This window comes from Oncorhynchus mykiss, chromosome 25 (assembly GCF_013265735.2).
Source record: "Oncorhynchus mykiss isolate Arlee chromosome 25, USDA_OmykA_1.1, whole genome shotgun sequence".
Lineage (NCBI taxonomy): Eukaryota > Metazoa > Chordata > Actinopteri > Salmoniformes > Salmonidae > Oncorhynchus > Oncorhynchus mykiss.
In genome coordinates, this window is record NC_048589.1 from 44,391,361 (window position 1) to 44,408,828 (window position 17,468).

At 45.3% G+C, this 17,468-nt stretch overlaps 2 protein-coding genes across 5 annotated transcripts in view; one reads left to right on the forward strand and one right to left on the reverse strand.

Annotated features, from left to right (window-relative positions):
• Positions 1 to 17,468, forward strand: part of LOC110505940 (probable N-acetyltransferase camello) — a 669,337-nt gene that overhangs the window by 158,232 nt on the left and 493,637 nt on the right. The gene's annotated exons all lie outside the window — the stretch shown is intronic.
• Positions 1,782 to 17,468, reverse strand: part of LOC110504288 (VPS39 subunit of HOPS complex) — a 37,845-nt gene continuing 22,158 nt past the window's right edge. For all 4 annotated transcript variants that reach the window (XM_036963105.1, XM_036963104.1, XM_036963107.1 and 1 more), the window contains 10 exons: positions 17,372 to 17,458; positions 17,017 to 17,090; positions 14,232 to 14,448; positions 13,876 to 14,004; positions 10,168 to 10,270; positions 7,629 to 7,674; positions 7,202 to 7,351; positions 6,714 to 6,848; positions 5,358 to 5,449; positions 1,782 to 4,803 (listed from right to left, as the gene is read on the reverse strand). In XM_036963105.1, coding sequence (XP_036819000.1) covers positions 4,722 to 4,803; positions 5,358 to 5,449; positions 6,714 to 6,848; positions 7,202 to 7,351; positions 7,629 to 7,674; positions 10,168 to 10,270; positions 13,876 to 14,004; positions 14,232 to 14,448; positions 17,017 to 17,090; positions 17,372 to 17,458 — 1,115 coding nt within the window. In that variant the 3' untranslated portion in view covers positions 1,782 to 4,721. The remainder of the gene's footprint in view (positions 4,804 to 5,357; positions 5,450 to 6,713; positions 6,849 to 7,201; positions 7,352 to 7,628; positions 7,675 to 10,167; positions 10,271 to 13,875; positions 14,005 to 14,231; positions 14,449 to 17,016; positions 17,091 to 17,371; positions 17,459 to 17,468) is intronic.

Genomic DNA, 17,468 nt, shown 5'->3' on the forward strand with positions numbered 1-17,468 from the left:
TCAATAAACAGATGAATGGTTGGTTGAGTATAGCTAGCTACATGTCCTTCAATAACTAGATGAACGGTTGGTTGAGTGTAGCTAGCTACATCTCCTTCAATAAACAGATGAACGGTTGGTTGAGTATAGCTAGCTACATGTCCTTCAATAACTAGATGAACGGTTGGTTGAGTGTAGCTAGCTACATCTCCTTCAATAAACAGATGAACGGTTGGTTGAGTGTAGCTAGCTACATCTCCTTCAATAACTAGATGAACGGTTGGTTGAGTGTAGCTAGCTACATCTCCTTCAATAAACAGATGAACGGTTGGTTGAGTGTAGCTAGCTACGTCTCCTTCAATAAACAGATGAACGGTTGGTTGAGTATAGCTAGCTACATGTCCTTCAATAACTAGATGAACGGTTGGTTGAGTGTAGCTAGCTACATCTCCTTCAATAACCAGATGAACGGTTGGTTGAGTGTAGCTAGCTACATCTCCTTCAATAACCAGATGAACGGTTGGTTGAGTGTAGCTAGCTACATCTCCTTCAATAAACAGATGAACGGTTGGTTGAGTGTAGCTAGCTACATCTCCTTCAATAAACAGATGAACGGTTGGTTGAGTGTAGCTAGCTACATCTCCTTCAATAACCAGATGAACGGTTGGTTGAGTGTAGCTAGCTACATCTCCTTCAATAACCAGATGAACGGTTGGTTGAGTGTAGCTAGCTACATCTCCTTCAATAAACAGATGAACGGTTGGTTGAGTGTAGCTAGCTACATCTCCTTCAATAACCAGATGAACGGTTGGTTGAGTGTAGCTAGCTACATCTCCTTCAATAAACAGATGAACGGTTGGTTGAGTGTAGCTAGCTACATCTCCTTCAATAACCAGATGAACAGTTGGTTGAGTGTAGCTAGCTACATCTCCTTCAATAACCAGATGAACGGTTGATCGACTACATCTCCTTCAATAAACAGATGAACGGTTGGTTGAGTGTAGCTAGCTACATCTCCTTCAATAACCAGATGAACAGTTGGTTGAGTGTAGCTAGCTACATCTCCTTCAATAACCAGATGAACAGTTGGTTGAGTGTAGCTAGCTACATCTCCTTCAATAACCAGATGAACGGTTGATCGACTACATCTCCTTCAATAAACAGATGGACGGTTGGTTGAGTGTAGCTAGCTACATCTCCTTCAATAACCAGATGAACGGTTGGTTGAGTGTAGCTAGCTACATCTCCTTCAATAACCAGATGAACGGTTGGTTGAGTATAGCTAGCTACATCTCCTTCAATAACCAGATGAACGGTTGGTTGAGTATAGCTAGCTACATCTCCTTCAATAACCAGATGAACGGTTGGTTGAGTGTAGCTAGCTACATCTCCTTCAATAAACAGATGGACGGTTGGTTGAGTATAGCTAGCTACATCTCCTTCAATAAACAGATGGACGGTTGGTTGAGTGTAGCTAGCTACATCTCCTTCAATAACCAGATGAACGGTTGGTTGAGTATAGCTAGCTACATCTCCTTCAATAACCAGATGAACGGTTGGTTGAGTATAGCTAGCTACATCTCCTTCAATAACCAGATGAACGGTTGGTTGAGTATAGCTAGCTACATCTCCTTCAATAAACAGATGAACGGTTGGTTGAGTGTAGCTAGCTACATCTCCTTCAATAAACAGATGAACGGTTGGTTGAGTGTAGCTAGCTACATCTCCTTCAATAAACAGATGAACGGTTGGTTGAGTGTAGCTAGCTACATCTCCTTCAATAACCAGATGAACGGTTGGTTGATGCTGCACGTATTTATTTACAATGTTGCGAGGATACAACTGCAACATATATAATGCATGTGCATCCCAAAATGGCACCCTATTCCCTATATAGTGCACTACTTTTCACCAGAACCCTATATAGAACCCTATATAGTAGTGCACTATAAAATGGAATAGGGTGCCATTTTGGGATTCATCCCAATCTGACGTACACTCGTGATAAAGACAGAACCATTTCATTTCACCGATCACTTCTGGAATAAGGAAACATGGGCTGAGCTGCTGACATCATTTTTCTTTCAGGTTTTTCCCAAAAATGAATGAATATATTGTATCAATCACTAAAAAATACATTTTGAAACTGTGGATCTACATCCAAATACAGGTTGATCTAAAAAAAAAAAAAAAAGTTTTCAGGAGAGGTTATATCGCTGCAGCGGATCTGAAAAAAATGTGTTTGTGCAAATGGACCATGCTAGAAATGGAGTCGTTACGTTTGAATCTGTTTTTTTTAACCCATTCCCTCAGAAACACACGCTAACTGAAAACCATTACCTCAGAAACACACGCTAACTGAAAACCATTCCCTCAGAAACACACGCTAACTGAAAACCATTCCCTCAGAAACACACGCTAACTGAAAACCATTCCCTCAGAAACACACGCTAACTGAAAACCATTCCCTCAGAAACACACGCTAACTGAAAACCATTCCCCCAGAAACACACGCTAACTAACTGAAAACCATTCCCTCAGAAACCCACGCTAACTGAAAACCATTCCCTCAGAAACACACGCTAACTGAAAACCATTCCCTCAGAAACACACGCTAACTGAAAACCATTCCCCCAGAAACACACGCTAACTGAAAACCATTCCCCCAGAAACACACGCTAACTGAAAACCATTCCCCCAGAAACACACGCTAACTAACTGAAAACCATTCCCTCAGAAACCCACGCTAACTGAAAACCATTCCCTCAGAAACACACGCTAACTGAAAAGAAATGGCTGCTTTTAAGGACATTCTTAAAAAAGTCACAAGGCATCAGAGAATAAGAGTTAGTCTATATAGTCTCTATAGCGTACTGAGTAGACTCTGAGGATGAGAGAGGGAGGGGGCAGAGTAGTCACTGTAGCAGAGTAGTTGGTAGAATAGCTACAGGTACTGTAGTTTAGCAGGTAGCTGGGGTTGTGGGGCAGAATAGGTAGCTGGGGATGTGGGGCAGAATAGGTAGCTGGGGATGTGGGGCAGAATAGGTAGCTGGTAGCAGGGGCAGAGAGAAGCAGCCAGAGTTCCTTCCGGAGAGAAGCAGCCAGAGTTCCTTCCAGAGAAGCAGCCAGAGTTCCTTCCGGAGAGAAGCAGACAGAGTTCCTTCCAGAGAGAAGCAGCCAGAGTTCCTTCCAGAGAGAAGCAGCCAGAGTTCCTTCCGGAGAGAAGCAGCCAGAGTTCGTTCCGGAGAGAAGCAGCCAGAGTTCGTTCCGGAGAGAAGCAGCCAGAGTTCGTTCCGGAGAGAAGCAGCCAGAGTTCGTTCCGGAGAGAAGCAGCCAGAGTTCGTTCCGGAGAGAAGCAGCCAGAGTTCGTTCCGGAGAGAAGCAGACAGAGTTCCTTCCAGAGAGAAGCAGCCAGAGTTCCTTCCAGAGAGAAGCAGCCAGAGTTCCTTCCAGAGAGAAGCAGCCAGAGTTCGTTCCGGAGAGAAGCAGCCAGAGTTCGTTCCGGAGAGAAGCAGCCAGAGTTCGTTCCGGAGAGAAGCAGCCAGAGTTCGTTCCGGAGAGAAGCAGCCAGAGTTCGTTCCGGAGAGAAGCAGCCAGAGTTCGTTCCGGAGAGAAGCAGCCAGAGTTCGTTCCGGAGAGAAGCAGCCAGAGTTCGTTCCGGAGAGAAGCAGCCAGAGTTCGTTCCGGAGAGAAGCAGCCAGAGTTCGTTCCGGAGAGAAGCAGCCAGAGTTCGTTCCGGAGAGAAGCAGCCAGAGTTCGTTCCGGAGAGAAGCAGCCAGAGTTCGTTCCGGAGAGAAGCAGCCAGAGTTCGTTCCGGAGAGAAGCAGCCAGAGTTCGTTCCGGAGAGAAGCAGCCAGAGTTCGTTCCGGAGAGAAACAGCCAGAGTTCGTTCCGGAGAGAAGCAGCCAGAGTTCGTTCCGGAGAGAAGCAGCCAGAGTTCGTTCCGGAGAGAAGCAGCCAGAGTTCGTTCCGGAGAGAAGCAGCCAGAGTTCGTTCCGGAGAGAAGCAGCCAGAGTTCGTTCCGGAGAGAAGCAGCCAGAGTTCGTTCCGGAGAGAAGCAGCCAGAGTTCGTTCCGGAGAGAAGCAGCCAGAGTTCGTTCCGGAGAGAAGCAGCCAGAGTTCGTTCCGGAGAGAAGCAGCCAGAGTTCGTTCCGGAGAGAAGCAGCCAGAGTTCGTTCCGGAGAGAAGCAGCCAGAGTTCGTTCCGGAGAGAAGCAGCCAGAGTTCGTTCCGGAGAGAAGCAGCCAGAGTTCGTTCCGGAGAGAAGCAGCCAGAGTTCGTTCCGGAGAGAAGCAGCCAGAGTTCCGGAGAGAAGCAGCCAGAGTTCCGGAGAGAAGCAGCCAGAGTTCCGGAGAGAAGCAGCCAGAGTTCCGGAGAGAAGCAGCCAGAGTTCCGGAGAGAAGCAGCCAGAGTTCCGGAGAGAAGCAGCCAGAGTTCCGGAGAGAAGCAGCCAGAGTTCCGGAGAGAAGCAGCCAGAGTTCCGGAGAGAAGCAGCCAGAGTTCCGGAGAGAAGCAGCCAGAGTTCCGGAGAGAAGCAGCCAGAGTTCCGGAGATGGAGTCCTCCTCTCCTCCTGAATATCCCAGCTGCTGTGATGTCGTTTCAACCCAGCCTTCCAGGGTGCTGCTACGAACACGAAGTCCACAGGAGGGAACTATTCTGTCATTTCAGTACACGGCGGTCTGGTCTGTTAGTATCCCAGAGTGCTTTGCGTCCAGGTGTGGGGGGGGGGGGGGGTAGCGGTGTCACTGCTCCGTAGGACACACCCCTCGGTCCTTACAGCAGAAGTAATGAACCACAACACCGTTGGGATACCTGGCGAAGGCGCTGGACAGGACAGAGTGTTTTAGTACATAGACAGCCTTTACCACAGATTTACAACAGGTTTTTATCACATACTAAAGGATGTATGACATAGTTATAGGTGTTTATAAAGCATTGATATTAGAATAGCCAGCAGCATACCACCCTGCATACCACTGCTGGCTTGCTTCTGAAGCTAAGCAGGGTTGGTCCTGGTCGGTCCCTGGATGGGAGACCAGATGCTGCTGGCACAATTTCCTCTGGTCTAAAATAAATATCCCAATGCCCCAGGGCAGTGATTGGGGACACTGCCCTGTGTAGGGTGCTGTCTTTCGGGTGGGACGTGAAACAGGTGTCCTGACTGTCTGAGGTCACTAAAGATCCCATGGCACTTATCGTAAGAGTGTCCAGGCTAAAGTCCCAATCTGGCCCTCATACCATCATGGCCACCTGATCATCCCCAGTTTACAATTGACTCATTCATCCCAGTAACTATTCCCCAGATCATTGCTGGAAATGAGAATGTGTTCTCAGTCAATTTACCAGGGAAAATAAGGGTAAAATTAAAAAAAGTTTACCTGTTTCCGATCTTCTTCTTACAAACCCTGCAGGTCTTTTCCTCTGTGATGATACACTTCACCTGTTGGTGGAAGATACGTTCCTCCTGGACCTAAACACACACGTCAGACAGACCAAAAACATCCCACACGTCAGACAGACCCAAAACATCCCACACGTCAGACAGACCACAAACATCCCACACGCCAGACAGACCACAAACATCCCACACGTCAGACAGACCACAAACATCCCACACGTCAGACAGACCAAAAACATCCCACACGTCAGACAGACCACAAACATCCCACACGTCAGACAGACCAAAAACATCCCACACGTCAGACAGACCAAAAACATCCCACACGCCAGACAGACCACAAACATCCCACACGTCAGACAGACCACAAACATCACACACGCCAGACAGACCAAAAACATCCCACACGCCAGACAGACCAAAAACATCCCACACGTCAGACAGACCAAAAACACACACACACGTCAGACAGACCAAAAAACAAACATCCCACACGTCAGACAGACCAAAAAACAAACATCCCACACGTCAGACAGACCAAACATCCCACACGTCAGACAGACCAAACATCACACACGCCAGACAGACCAAAAAACAAACATCACACACGCCAGACAGACCAAAAAACAAACATCCCACACGTCAGACAGACCACAAACATCCCACACGTCAGACAGACCACAAACATCCCACACGTCAGACAGACCAAAAACATCCCACACGTCAGACAGACCACAAACATCCCACACGTCAGACAGACCAAAAACATCCCACACGTCAGACAGACCAAAAACATCCCACACGTCAGACAGACCAAAAACATCCCACACGTCAGACAGACCAAAAACATCCCACACGCCAGACAGACCAAAAACATCCCACACGCCAGACAGACCAAAAACATCCCACACGCCAGACAGACCAAAAAACAAACATCCCACACGTCAGATAGACCAAAAACATCCCACACGCCAGACAGACCAAAAACATCACACACGTCAGACAGACCAAAAACATCCCACACATCAGACAGACCACAAACAGACATCAGGGTTGAATCTCCAAAGGTAGTTCCTTGTTGCTCTTTCCTTCAACCTTCTCCTCAAACATCAGAAGGGAGGAAGCTCTGAAAATGATGTCATGGCTTTAGAAGCTTCTGATAGGTTAATTGACATCATTGGAGTCAATTGGAGGTGTACCTGTGGATGTATTTCAAGGTCTACCTTCAAACTCAAGAGCTTCCTCCCTTCCTTCTGAAGTTTTTGAAAGAGGTTCTGGTAGAGGACAGTAACATAGGACACGACACCAACACACAGAGCGTCTCTCTCTCTCTCACCCGTAGGAACTCGGCCTGCAGCAGACTCTTGAGCACCTGGTCAAAGCGTTTCCTCTGAGCCTTCTCCTCCAGAACACTCTCCAGGAACACACGGATCTCTCTGATCTGAGTGTTGGCTGGCAGCAGGTCGATGGCCTGGAGGAGATATATAATATAGATACAGTTGAAGTAGGAAGTTTACATACACTTAGGTTGGAGTCATTAAAACAAATTTCTTATTAACAAACTATAGTTTAGGACATCTACTTTGTGCATGACACATTGTTCCAACAATTGTTTAAAGACAGATTATTTCACTTATAATTCACTGTATCACAATTCCAGTGGGTCAGAAGTTTACATACACTAAGTTAACTGTGCCTTTAAACAGCTTGGAAAATTCCAGAAAATGATGGCATGGCTTTAGAAACTTCTGATAGGCTGATTGACATCATATGAGTCAACCTACCTTAGTTGTATTCAGCTTGCTGTGCTGTGGTGCAACCTACCTTAGTTGTATTCAGCTTGCTGTGGTGCAGCTCCAGGACATGTAGAGCTGCCATTAGATTGGCCTGTGGCTCCAACAGCTCCATTTTGATTGGCCCAAGACAGTGGACGTCAGGAGGGGACAGGTACATGCGCAGTAGAGACAGGTACACCTGTATCATAGTACCACTGGGTTAACAGACAGGTACACCTGTACCATAGTACCACTGGGTTAACAGACAGGTACACCTGTATCATAGTACCACTGGGTTAACAGACAGGTACACCTGTATCATAGTACCACTGGGTTAACAGACAGGTACACCTGTATCATAGTACCACTGGGTTAACAGACAGGTACACCTGTATCATAGTACCACTGGGTTAACAGATATAGAGGATTAACGAGGCAGGAATGTAGGTATGCGTCAGTCATAAGGGTTTACTCACATCTTGGCTTCTGTCCGTCTCTTTGTCATAATGCCTATGACAGAACCTGAGGGGAGAGCAACACAAAATCAGCTTGGAGTGAGATAACAACACGTGACGATTCACAACAAGAGTTTTGAATCAGCATGTTGTTGTTAATGGCTGGTTGGATGTTTTAGTGGGAGACTTTCTGTAGTCCTACTCCCTTCCTTCAGTAAAAAGTTGCAAAAATTTCCTGTAACTTTCCCAAAATTGACAGGTTTTTTCCAGAAATCCTGATTGGAAGATTCCCAGAATCAGGATGGGAATAAAGCGTTTTTTAGAAGGATCCGAAGAGAGATGATGAAAGATGAACAGAGATGAAACACAATACCACAGTTATTACAGGTTGAGGGAGCGTGCAATTGGCATGCTGACTGCAGGAATGTCCACCAGAGCTGTTGCCAGAAAATGTCATGTTAATTTATCTACCATAAGCCGCCTCCAACGTCATTTTAGATCATTTGGCAGTATGTCCAAACGGCATCACAACCTCACACCACGTGTAACCATGGCAGCCCAGGACCTCCACATCCGGCTTCTTCACTTGCTTTCATTATGGGGCCAATAGGACTGGAGACTACCTGTTTCTTTCATTATGGGGCCAATAGGACTGGAGAAGACCTGTTTCTTTCATTATGGGGCCAATAGGACTGGAGACGACCTGTTTCTTTCATTATGGGACCAATAGGACTGGAGAAGACCTGTTTCTTTCATTATGGGGCCAATAGGACTGGAGACGACCTGTTTCTTTCATTATGGGGCCAATAGGACTGGAGACGACCAGTTTCTTTCATTATGGGGCCAATAGGACTGGAGACGACCTGTTTCTTTCATTATGGGACCAATAGGACAGGAGACTCTGTTTCTTTCATTATGGGACCAATAGGACTGGAGACGACCTGTTTCTTTCATTATGGGGCCAATAGGACTGGAGACAACCTGTTTCTTTCATTATGGGGCCAATAGGACTGGAGACAACCTGTTTCTTTCATTATGGGGCCAATAGGACTGGAGATTACCTGTTTCTTTCATTATGGGGCCAATAGGACTGGAGATTACCGGTTTCTTTCATTATGGGGGCAATAGGACTGGAGACAACCCGTTTCTTTCATTATGGGGCCAATAGGACTGGAGACGACCTGTTTCTTTCATTATGGGGCCAATAGGACTGGAGAAGACCTGTTTCTTTCATTATGGGGCCAATAGGACTGGAGACGACCTGTTTCTTTCATTATGGGGCCAATAGGACTGGAGACTACCTGTTTCTTTCATTATGGGACCAATAGGACAGGTAATCTCCAGTCTAAATTCTGGAGTCTAAGCACAGCCAATTAAAACTCCCCTTATATACTTTTAAAACAGTTTGATAATCTCAGAATTGTTTTATTTATTTGGAATGACAAATGCACTAGGCTTAACTTGTGCAAGTTAGAGGCCAGTGGATCAGGGTGGGCTCGGCATTCCAAATCCGCTGTTATACCATCAGGCTTTAAGCCCGAGGCACTTGGCCCACTTGTCCCCAACTCCAGAACGTGTCCCACCTTGGTTTTTCAATTAAAAACTTCCTCTGTCAGAACATTTCTCTTCACGATATATCGGCTGTCAAAAGGAGGCGCAGACTCATCACATATGCGGGTTTGGAAAATAACCTCTCTTAGGTTCAAGGTCAACCCCTACTTAAATCTTTCAGCTGGAATCTGGCTGAATCCTAAGCTCAATATAGATAAGAAACCATTTCTATGGAAGGCCTGGGTTGACAGGGGTGTCCTTGTTCGGGTGGGGTGGATCTCTATGATGGAGAAACTGAAATAATTATACCTCAATAATTATTAAACTGAACTGAAATAATTATACCTCAATAATAATTATTAAACTGAACTGAAATAATTATACCTATTCCTCAACAGCAATTCTGGAGGTGGCATTTGGCTCGGAAAGGGAACGAGGCATCAGCTCCAACTCTTTGCTTCTGAAGAACTCAGACAAAAAAGGTCATCTTTTTAACCTGAAAGTTGTGTGGGAAACAGATTTAAACGTGTCATTGTCAGGCCTCCCGAGCGGCGCAGCCGTTTAAGGCACTGCATCGCAGTGTTGCAGCATCACTACAGCCTGGGGTTCGTGACCGGGAGTCCAATAGGGTTTGGCCGGGGGAGGCTGTACTTGTCTCATCACGCTCTAGCGACTCCTTGTGGTGGGCCGGGCGCCTGCAGGCTGACCTCAGTCGTCAGTTTAACAGTGTTTCCTCTGACACATTGGTGCAGCTGGCTTGGCGGTCATCTTCCAAGTCCATCTGCATAAACTTGCAATAATGTACACTGGTCCAATGATTATTTCGGGGGGTCACATGATACAAGAGCAAGTGTTAAATCTCCTCCCCTTTCCACAGCCCCCACCAAGTCGGGTGAAAAAAAAAGGCTCCTTTCCCTGTTGGCACAAGCGTCTCAGTGGACTTCAGAGGGGAATAAAGGCTAACCAACCGTGTGTGAGTCAGTGTGTGTGTCTAGGCAGTAGTACTCACTCCTCTGCCATGTGTGTGTCCTTCAGGACGTGTACGTAGATGTAGAGGGCCTGTTCGTGTTTCCCCATCCGACCCAGCAGCACGGCCCGCTCCTCCAGAAGACCTGACACAGACAAAATGGCACGGTTAGATTGAAGACACCCAGGGTGCGGAAGCGTCATGGGACCAGCGTCGTTGCCAACTAGCATAGCTTGTGCCATTGCTTAGAATTCTTCCTCATTTAAGCAAAGGTTTATGGGATATTAGAACTAGAGGTCGACTGATAATGATTTTTCAACGCCGATACCGATTATTGGAGGACCAAAAAAAACAGACACCGATTAATCGGACGACTTTTAGAAATATAAATAAATAAATAAATATATATATACACACACACACACACACACACACACATATATATACACATATAAATATAATGACAATTACAACAATACTGAATGAACAATGAACATTTTTATTTGAAGTAATACATAAATAAAATCAATTTAGCCTCAAGTAAATAATGAAACATGTTCTAATTTGGTTTAAATAATGCAAAAACAAAGTGTTGGAGAAGAAAGTAAATGTAAGAAAGCTAACGTTTCCGTTCCTTGCTCAGAACATGAGAACATTCGAAAGCTGGTGGTTCCTTTTAACATGAGTCTTCAATATTCCCAGGTAAGACGTTTTAGGTTGTAGTTATTATAGGAATTATAGGACTATTTCCCTCTATACCATTTGTATTTCATTAACCTTTGACTATTGGATGTTCTTATAGGCACTTTAGTATTGCCAGTGTAACAGTATAGCTTCCGTCCCCCTCCTCGCCCCTACCTGGGCTCGAACCAGGAACACATCGACAACAGCCACCCTCGAAGCATCGTTACCCATCGCTCCACAAACGCCGCGGCCCTTGCAGAGCAAGAGGAATAAATATTCCAAGTCTCAGAGCGAGTGACGTTTGAAACGCTGTTAGCGCGCACCCCGCTAACTAGCTAGCCATTTCACATTGGTTACACCAGTCTAATCTCGGGAGTTGATAGGCTTGAAGTCATTAACAGCGCTGTGCTTCAAGCATTGCAAAGAGCTGCTAGGAAAACGCTGTAAAGTTTGAATGAATGCTTACGAGCCTGCTGCTGCCTACCACCGCTCAGTCAGACTGCTCTAACAAATCATAGACTTAATTATAATATAATAGTATGATCTGGGACCAGGCTAGGTAACGACCATATGAGTTGGCAAGACAACACAAACAGATCTGGGACCAGGCTAGGTAATGACCATAGGAGTTGTCAAGACAACACAAACCGATCTGGGACCAGGCTAGGTAACGACCATATGAGTTGGCAAGACAACACAAACAGATCTGGGACCAGGCTAGGTAATGACCATAGGAGTTGTCAAGACAACACAAACAGATCTGGGACCAGGCTAGGTAATGACCATAGGAGTTGTCAAGACAACACAATCCGATCTGGGACCAGGCTAGGTAACGACCATATGAGTTGGCAAGACAACACAAACAGATCTGGGACCAGGCTAGGTAATGACCATATGAGTTGGCAAGACAACACAAACAGATCTGGGACCAGGCTAGGTAATGACCATAGGAGTTGACAAGACTGCCCAAACAGATCTGGGACCAGCATAGACATAGATGGCATAAATTTATGAGAGTTATTTAGCAAACACTCCAGAGCGACTTACAATCATTGCGTCCAAAGGGCCGCATGCGATCACTAAGAGCAGTCAGAGAGGACAAGACCAACCGCCTCTACCATGACCACTAGGGCTGGGAATGGATGGCCAGTATCACCATACTCATATGCCGATTGTCTATGTATTGTGATTCTCATGATTCTCTATTTATTGTGATTATGTATTGTGATTCTCATGAATCTGTATGTATTGTGATTCTCATGATTCTCTAAGTATTGTGATTCTATATATATATATATATATATATATATATATATATATATATATATATATATATATATATATATATATATATATATATATATATATTGTGATTCTCAATGTATTGTGATTCTCATGATTCTGTATGTATTGTGATTCTCTATGTATTGTGATTCTCATGATTCTCTATGTATTGTGATTCTCATGATTCTCTATGTATTGTGATTCTCTATATATTGTGATTCTCAATGTATTGTGAATCTCATGATTCTGTATGCATTGTGATTCTCATGATTCTGTATGTATGCGATTCGATACTGCGATTTTGTGATTTGATGTTTCAAACATATTGTTCACAGTGTACAAAACACAGCGTACAAAACATTAGGAACAGCTGCTCTTTCCATGACACAGACTGACCAGGTGAATCCAGGTGAAAGATATGATTCCTTATTGATGTCACCTGTTAAATCCACTTCAATCAGTGTAGATGAAGAGGAGACAGGTTAAAGAAGGATTTGTAAGCCTTGAGACATGGATTGTGTATCAATCAAATTCAAAATATCTTACATCAGCTGATATCTCAAAGTGCTGTACAGAAACACAGCCTAAAACCCCAAACAACAAGCAATGCAGGTGTAGAAGCACGGTGGCTAGGAAAAACTCCCTAGAAAGGCAGGAACCTAGGAAGAAACCTAGAGAGGAACCAGGCTATGAGGGGTGGCCAGTCCTCTTCTGGCTGTGCCGGGTGGAGATTATAAACCTAGAGAGGAACCAGGCTATGTGGGGTGGCCAGTCCTCTTCTGGCTGTGCCGGGTGGAGATTATAAACCTAGAGAGGAACCAGGCTATGTGGAGTGGCCAGTCCTCTTCTGGCTGTGCCGGGTGGAGATTATAACAGAACATGGCAAAGATGTTCAAATGTTCATAAATGAGCAGCAGGGTCAAATAATAATAATCACAGTGGTTGTAGAGTGTGCAGCAAGTCAGCACCTCAGGAGTAAATGTCAGTTGGCTTTTCATAGCCGATCATTGAGAGTATCTCTACCACTCCTGCTGTCTCTAGAAAGTTGAAAACAGCAGGTCTGGGACAGGTAGCACGTCCGGTGAACAGGTCAGGGTTTGATAGCCGCAGGCAGAACAGTTGAAACTGGAGCAGCAGCACAACCAGGTGGACTGGGAACAGCAAGGAGCCATCAGGCCAGTGTGTGTGCCATTCAGAGGGTGAATGGGCAAAGACAAAAGATTTAAGTGCCTTTGAACGGGGTATGGTAGTAGGTGCACCGGTTTGAGTGTGTCAAGAACTGCAATGCTGCTGGGTTTTTCCACACTCAATAGTCCCCCGTGTGCCTCAAGACTTGTTCACCACCCAAAGGACATCCAGCCAACTTGGTAACTGTGGGGAGCATTGGATTCTACATGGGCCAGCATCCCTGTGGAACGCTTTCAACATCTTGTAGAGTCCATGTCCCGACAAATAGAGGCTGTTCTGCAGACATTAGGGGGGTGCAACTCAATATTAGGAAGGTGTTCATAATGTTTTGTACACTCAGTGTATGTCTCCTGCAGAGCGACAAGAGTCATGGAAATAAGTGCTGAAAACATGTTGGCTCACTTTTTCAAAAGAAGATGAAGAATAAGCTATAGGAATACGGCCGTTTCGGTCCAGACAACTAGCGCTAGCTAATGCTACCTAGCAAGTACAAATCGATACTTCGAGAGTCAACATATCAATATATCGTCCAAAATAATATTGCAATATGTAACTTCATCGAATATTTCCCCCACCTAACTTTCCCATTCTTACCGTCAAAGGGGAAGTCACTGATAAGACGTCCAGGCTCGTAGCTGGTAGAGACCTCCAGGAAACATAGAAGCTTGTTCCTAAACTCTCCCAGGTCCCCCTCCTCCTTCCCAGCAGCCACTGCAGGAACCCCTACAGGACAAGGAAGACAGAACAGACAGATCCCAGCTGTGGAGTACCTCAGGGCAGTGTGCTGGGGGCTGTGGAGTACCTCAGGGCAGTGTGCTGGGGGCTGTGGAGTACCTCAGGGCAGTGTGCTGGGACTACTTATTTTTCTGTTATAGATCAATGATACTAGATATTCCTTAGGCCCCCCCCCCCCCAAAAAAAAAAAAAATTGTAGTAGTATCAGGTCTTACCCTCGGGCAGGGAGTTGAGGTACTGCTTCATGAGCCCCTGGACCCTCTCCAGGTACAGCTGAATGAGGACGTTATGGAACTCTGGCTCCGTCTCCTCCCAGACGTGTACGATGTGCTCCAGGTAGGGGATAGTCAGCTCCTTAAAGCCCTCCTTCAGGAAGTTCAGGACCTTGTCTCTGGGCAGGGTCTCTACCTCTGTCAGGTCCTCAGTGAAGATCTGGGACAGAAACAATATGTATATGACCTATAGTGATACTGAATTTACATTTTCCCCAATGGAGAATCAATGTATCTTAGTATGTACACTACATGTTCAAAAGTATGTGAACATGCCTTTAAATGAGTGGATTTGGCTATTTCAGCCATACCTGTTGTTGACCGGTGTATTCAATCGAACACACATCCATGCAATCTCCATAGACAAACATTGTCAGTAGAATGGCCCTTACTGAAGAGCTCAGTGACTTTCAACGTGGCAGCGTCATAGGATGCCACCTTTCCAACAAGTCAGTTCTTAAAATTTCTGCCCTGCTAGAGCGGCCCTGGTCAACTGTAAGTGCTGTTATTGTGAAGTGGAAACGTCTAGAAGCAACAGCGGCTCAGTCGCGAAGTGGTAGGCCACACCAGCTCACAGAACAGGACCGCCGAGTGCTGAAGCACGTAAAAACCATCTGTCCTCGATTGCAACACTCACTACCGAGTTCCAAACTGCCCCTGGAAGCAACGTCGGCACAATGACTGTTTGTCGGAAGCTCCATGAAATGGGTTTCCACGGCTGAGCAGCCGCACACAAGCCTAAGATCACCATGCACAATGCCAAGCGTTGGCTGGAGTGGTGTAAAGCCGCCAATTGACTCAAAATAAATTTAGCTTGTCACCAAAAACACTCACAAACTTCTACAGATGCACAATCGAGAGCATCCTGTCGGGCTGTATCACCGCCTGGTAAGGCAACTGCTCCGCCCACAACCGTAAGGCTCTCCAGAGGGTAGTGAGGTCTGCACAACGTATCACCAGGGGCAAACTACCTGCCCTCCAGGACACCTACACCACCCGATGTCACAGGAAGGCCATAAAGATCATCAAGGACAACAACCACCCGAGCCACTGCCTGTTCACCCCGCTATCATCCTGAAGGCGAGGTCAGTACAAGTGCATCAAAGCTGGGACCGAGAGACTGAAAAACAGCTTCTATCTCAAGGCCATCAGACTGTTAAACAGCCACCACTAACATTGAGTGGCTGCTGCCAACATACTGACTCAACTCCAGCCACTTTAATATTGGAAAAATTGGATGTAAAAATGTATCACTAGCCACTTTATATAATGTTAACATACCCTACATCACTCATATCGTATGTATATACTGTACTCTATACCATCTACTGCATCTTGCCATCTTTATGTAATACATGTATCACTAGCCACTTTAAACTATGCCACTTTTATGTTTATATACCGATACCCTACATTACTCATCTCATATGTACAGTGCATTGCGAAAGTATTCGGCCCCCTTGAACTTTGCGACCTTTTGCCACATTTCAGGCTTCAAACATAAAGATATAAAACTGTATTTTTTTGTGAAGAATCAACAACAAGTGGGACACAATCATGAAGTGGAATGACATTTATTGGATATTTCAAACTTTTTTAACAAATCAAAATAGAATAATTTTGCACGGCCAATTTTTCAGTTTTTGATTTGTTAAAAAAGTTTGAAATATCCAATAAATGTCGTTCCACTTCATGATTGTGTCCCACTTGTTGATTCTTCACAAAAAAATAGTTTTATATCTTTATGTTTGAAGCCTGAAATGTGGCAAAAGGTCGCAAAGTTCAAGGGGGCCGAATACTTTCGCAATGCACTGTATATACTGTACTCTATACCATCTACTGCATCTTGCCTATGCCGTTCTGTACCATCACTCATTCATATATTTATATGTATATATTCTTATTCCATCCCTTTAGATTTGTGTGTATAAGGTAGTTGTTGGGAAATTGTTAGATATTACTGCATGGTCGGAACTAGAAGCACAAGCATTTCACTACACTCACATTAACATCTGCTGACCATGTGACCAATAACATCTGCTGACCATGTGACCAATAACATCTGCTGACCATGTGACCAACAACATCTGCTGACCATGTGACCAATAACATCTGCTGACCATGTGACCAATAACATCTGCTAACCATGTGACCAATAACATCTGATTTGATTTGAGCAGAGGAAACGCATTCTCTGGGATGCCGAATCAAACTTCACCATCTGACAGTCCGACAGACGAATCTGAGTTTGGAAGATGCCAGGAGAACGCTACCTGCCAACTGTAAAGTTTGGTGGAAGAGGAGTAATGGTCTGGTTTTTTTTTTTTTCATGATTTATGCCTTAGTTCCAGTGAAGGGAAATCTTAACCCTACACAATGACATTCTAGATGGTTCTGTGCATCCAACATTTTGGGGGAGGCCCTTTCCTGTTTCAGTATGACAATGCCCCAGTACACAAAGCGAGGTCTATAAAATAAATGGTTTGTCAATATCGGTGTGGAAGAACTTGACTGGCCTGCACAGAGCCCTGACCTCAACCCCATCGAACACCTTCGGGATGAATTGGAGCACCGTCTGTGATCCAGGCCTAATCGCCCAACATCAGTGCCCGACCTCATTAATGCTCATGGCTGAATGGAAGCAATTCCCCGCAACAACGTTCCAACAAACAGTGCAGTCAACTAGGGTAGGCAAAGACGGTTCCAACTCCTGACAATCCTGCCTCACCTTGAGTCCGTCCTCGGGACAGATCTTCAGAACCCAGGGAGAGAACTCAAAGATAATGACCAGATTCTCCATCCCTGACAAGATAATGATAAGAGATGATTAATGGTACGCTCAGAGAGGACAGGGTTGGACGTGTGAGAATGGTGGAAAGGTTAAAGGTTAACTCATATGGTGTTTGTTTGTGGAGCTATATCGACTGTGGTGTTCTCTTCGTTAGTGCCGTCATACACACATCAACTCTGCTGTGTGGAAAGCCGATTTTATGTTTCAATCCCAGTGTTCATTTACATGGATGTTTAATCCAATATCGTTGACAAAACATCGGTGTTAAGTTGATGTTGGGACGTTAACTCACCCAGTCTCTGGAGGTACTGCACCGTCCTCTCATGTCCCTTTAGAGGAGAGTTAGCCTTGGTGGACTGATCCAACAACACCTGTAGGGCTGGGGGAGG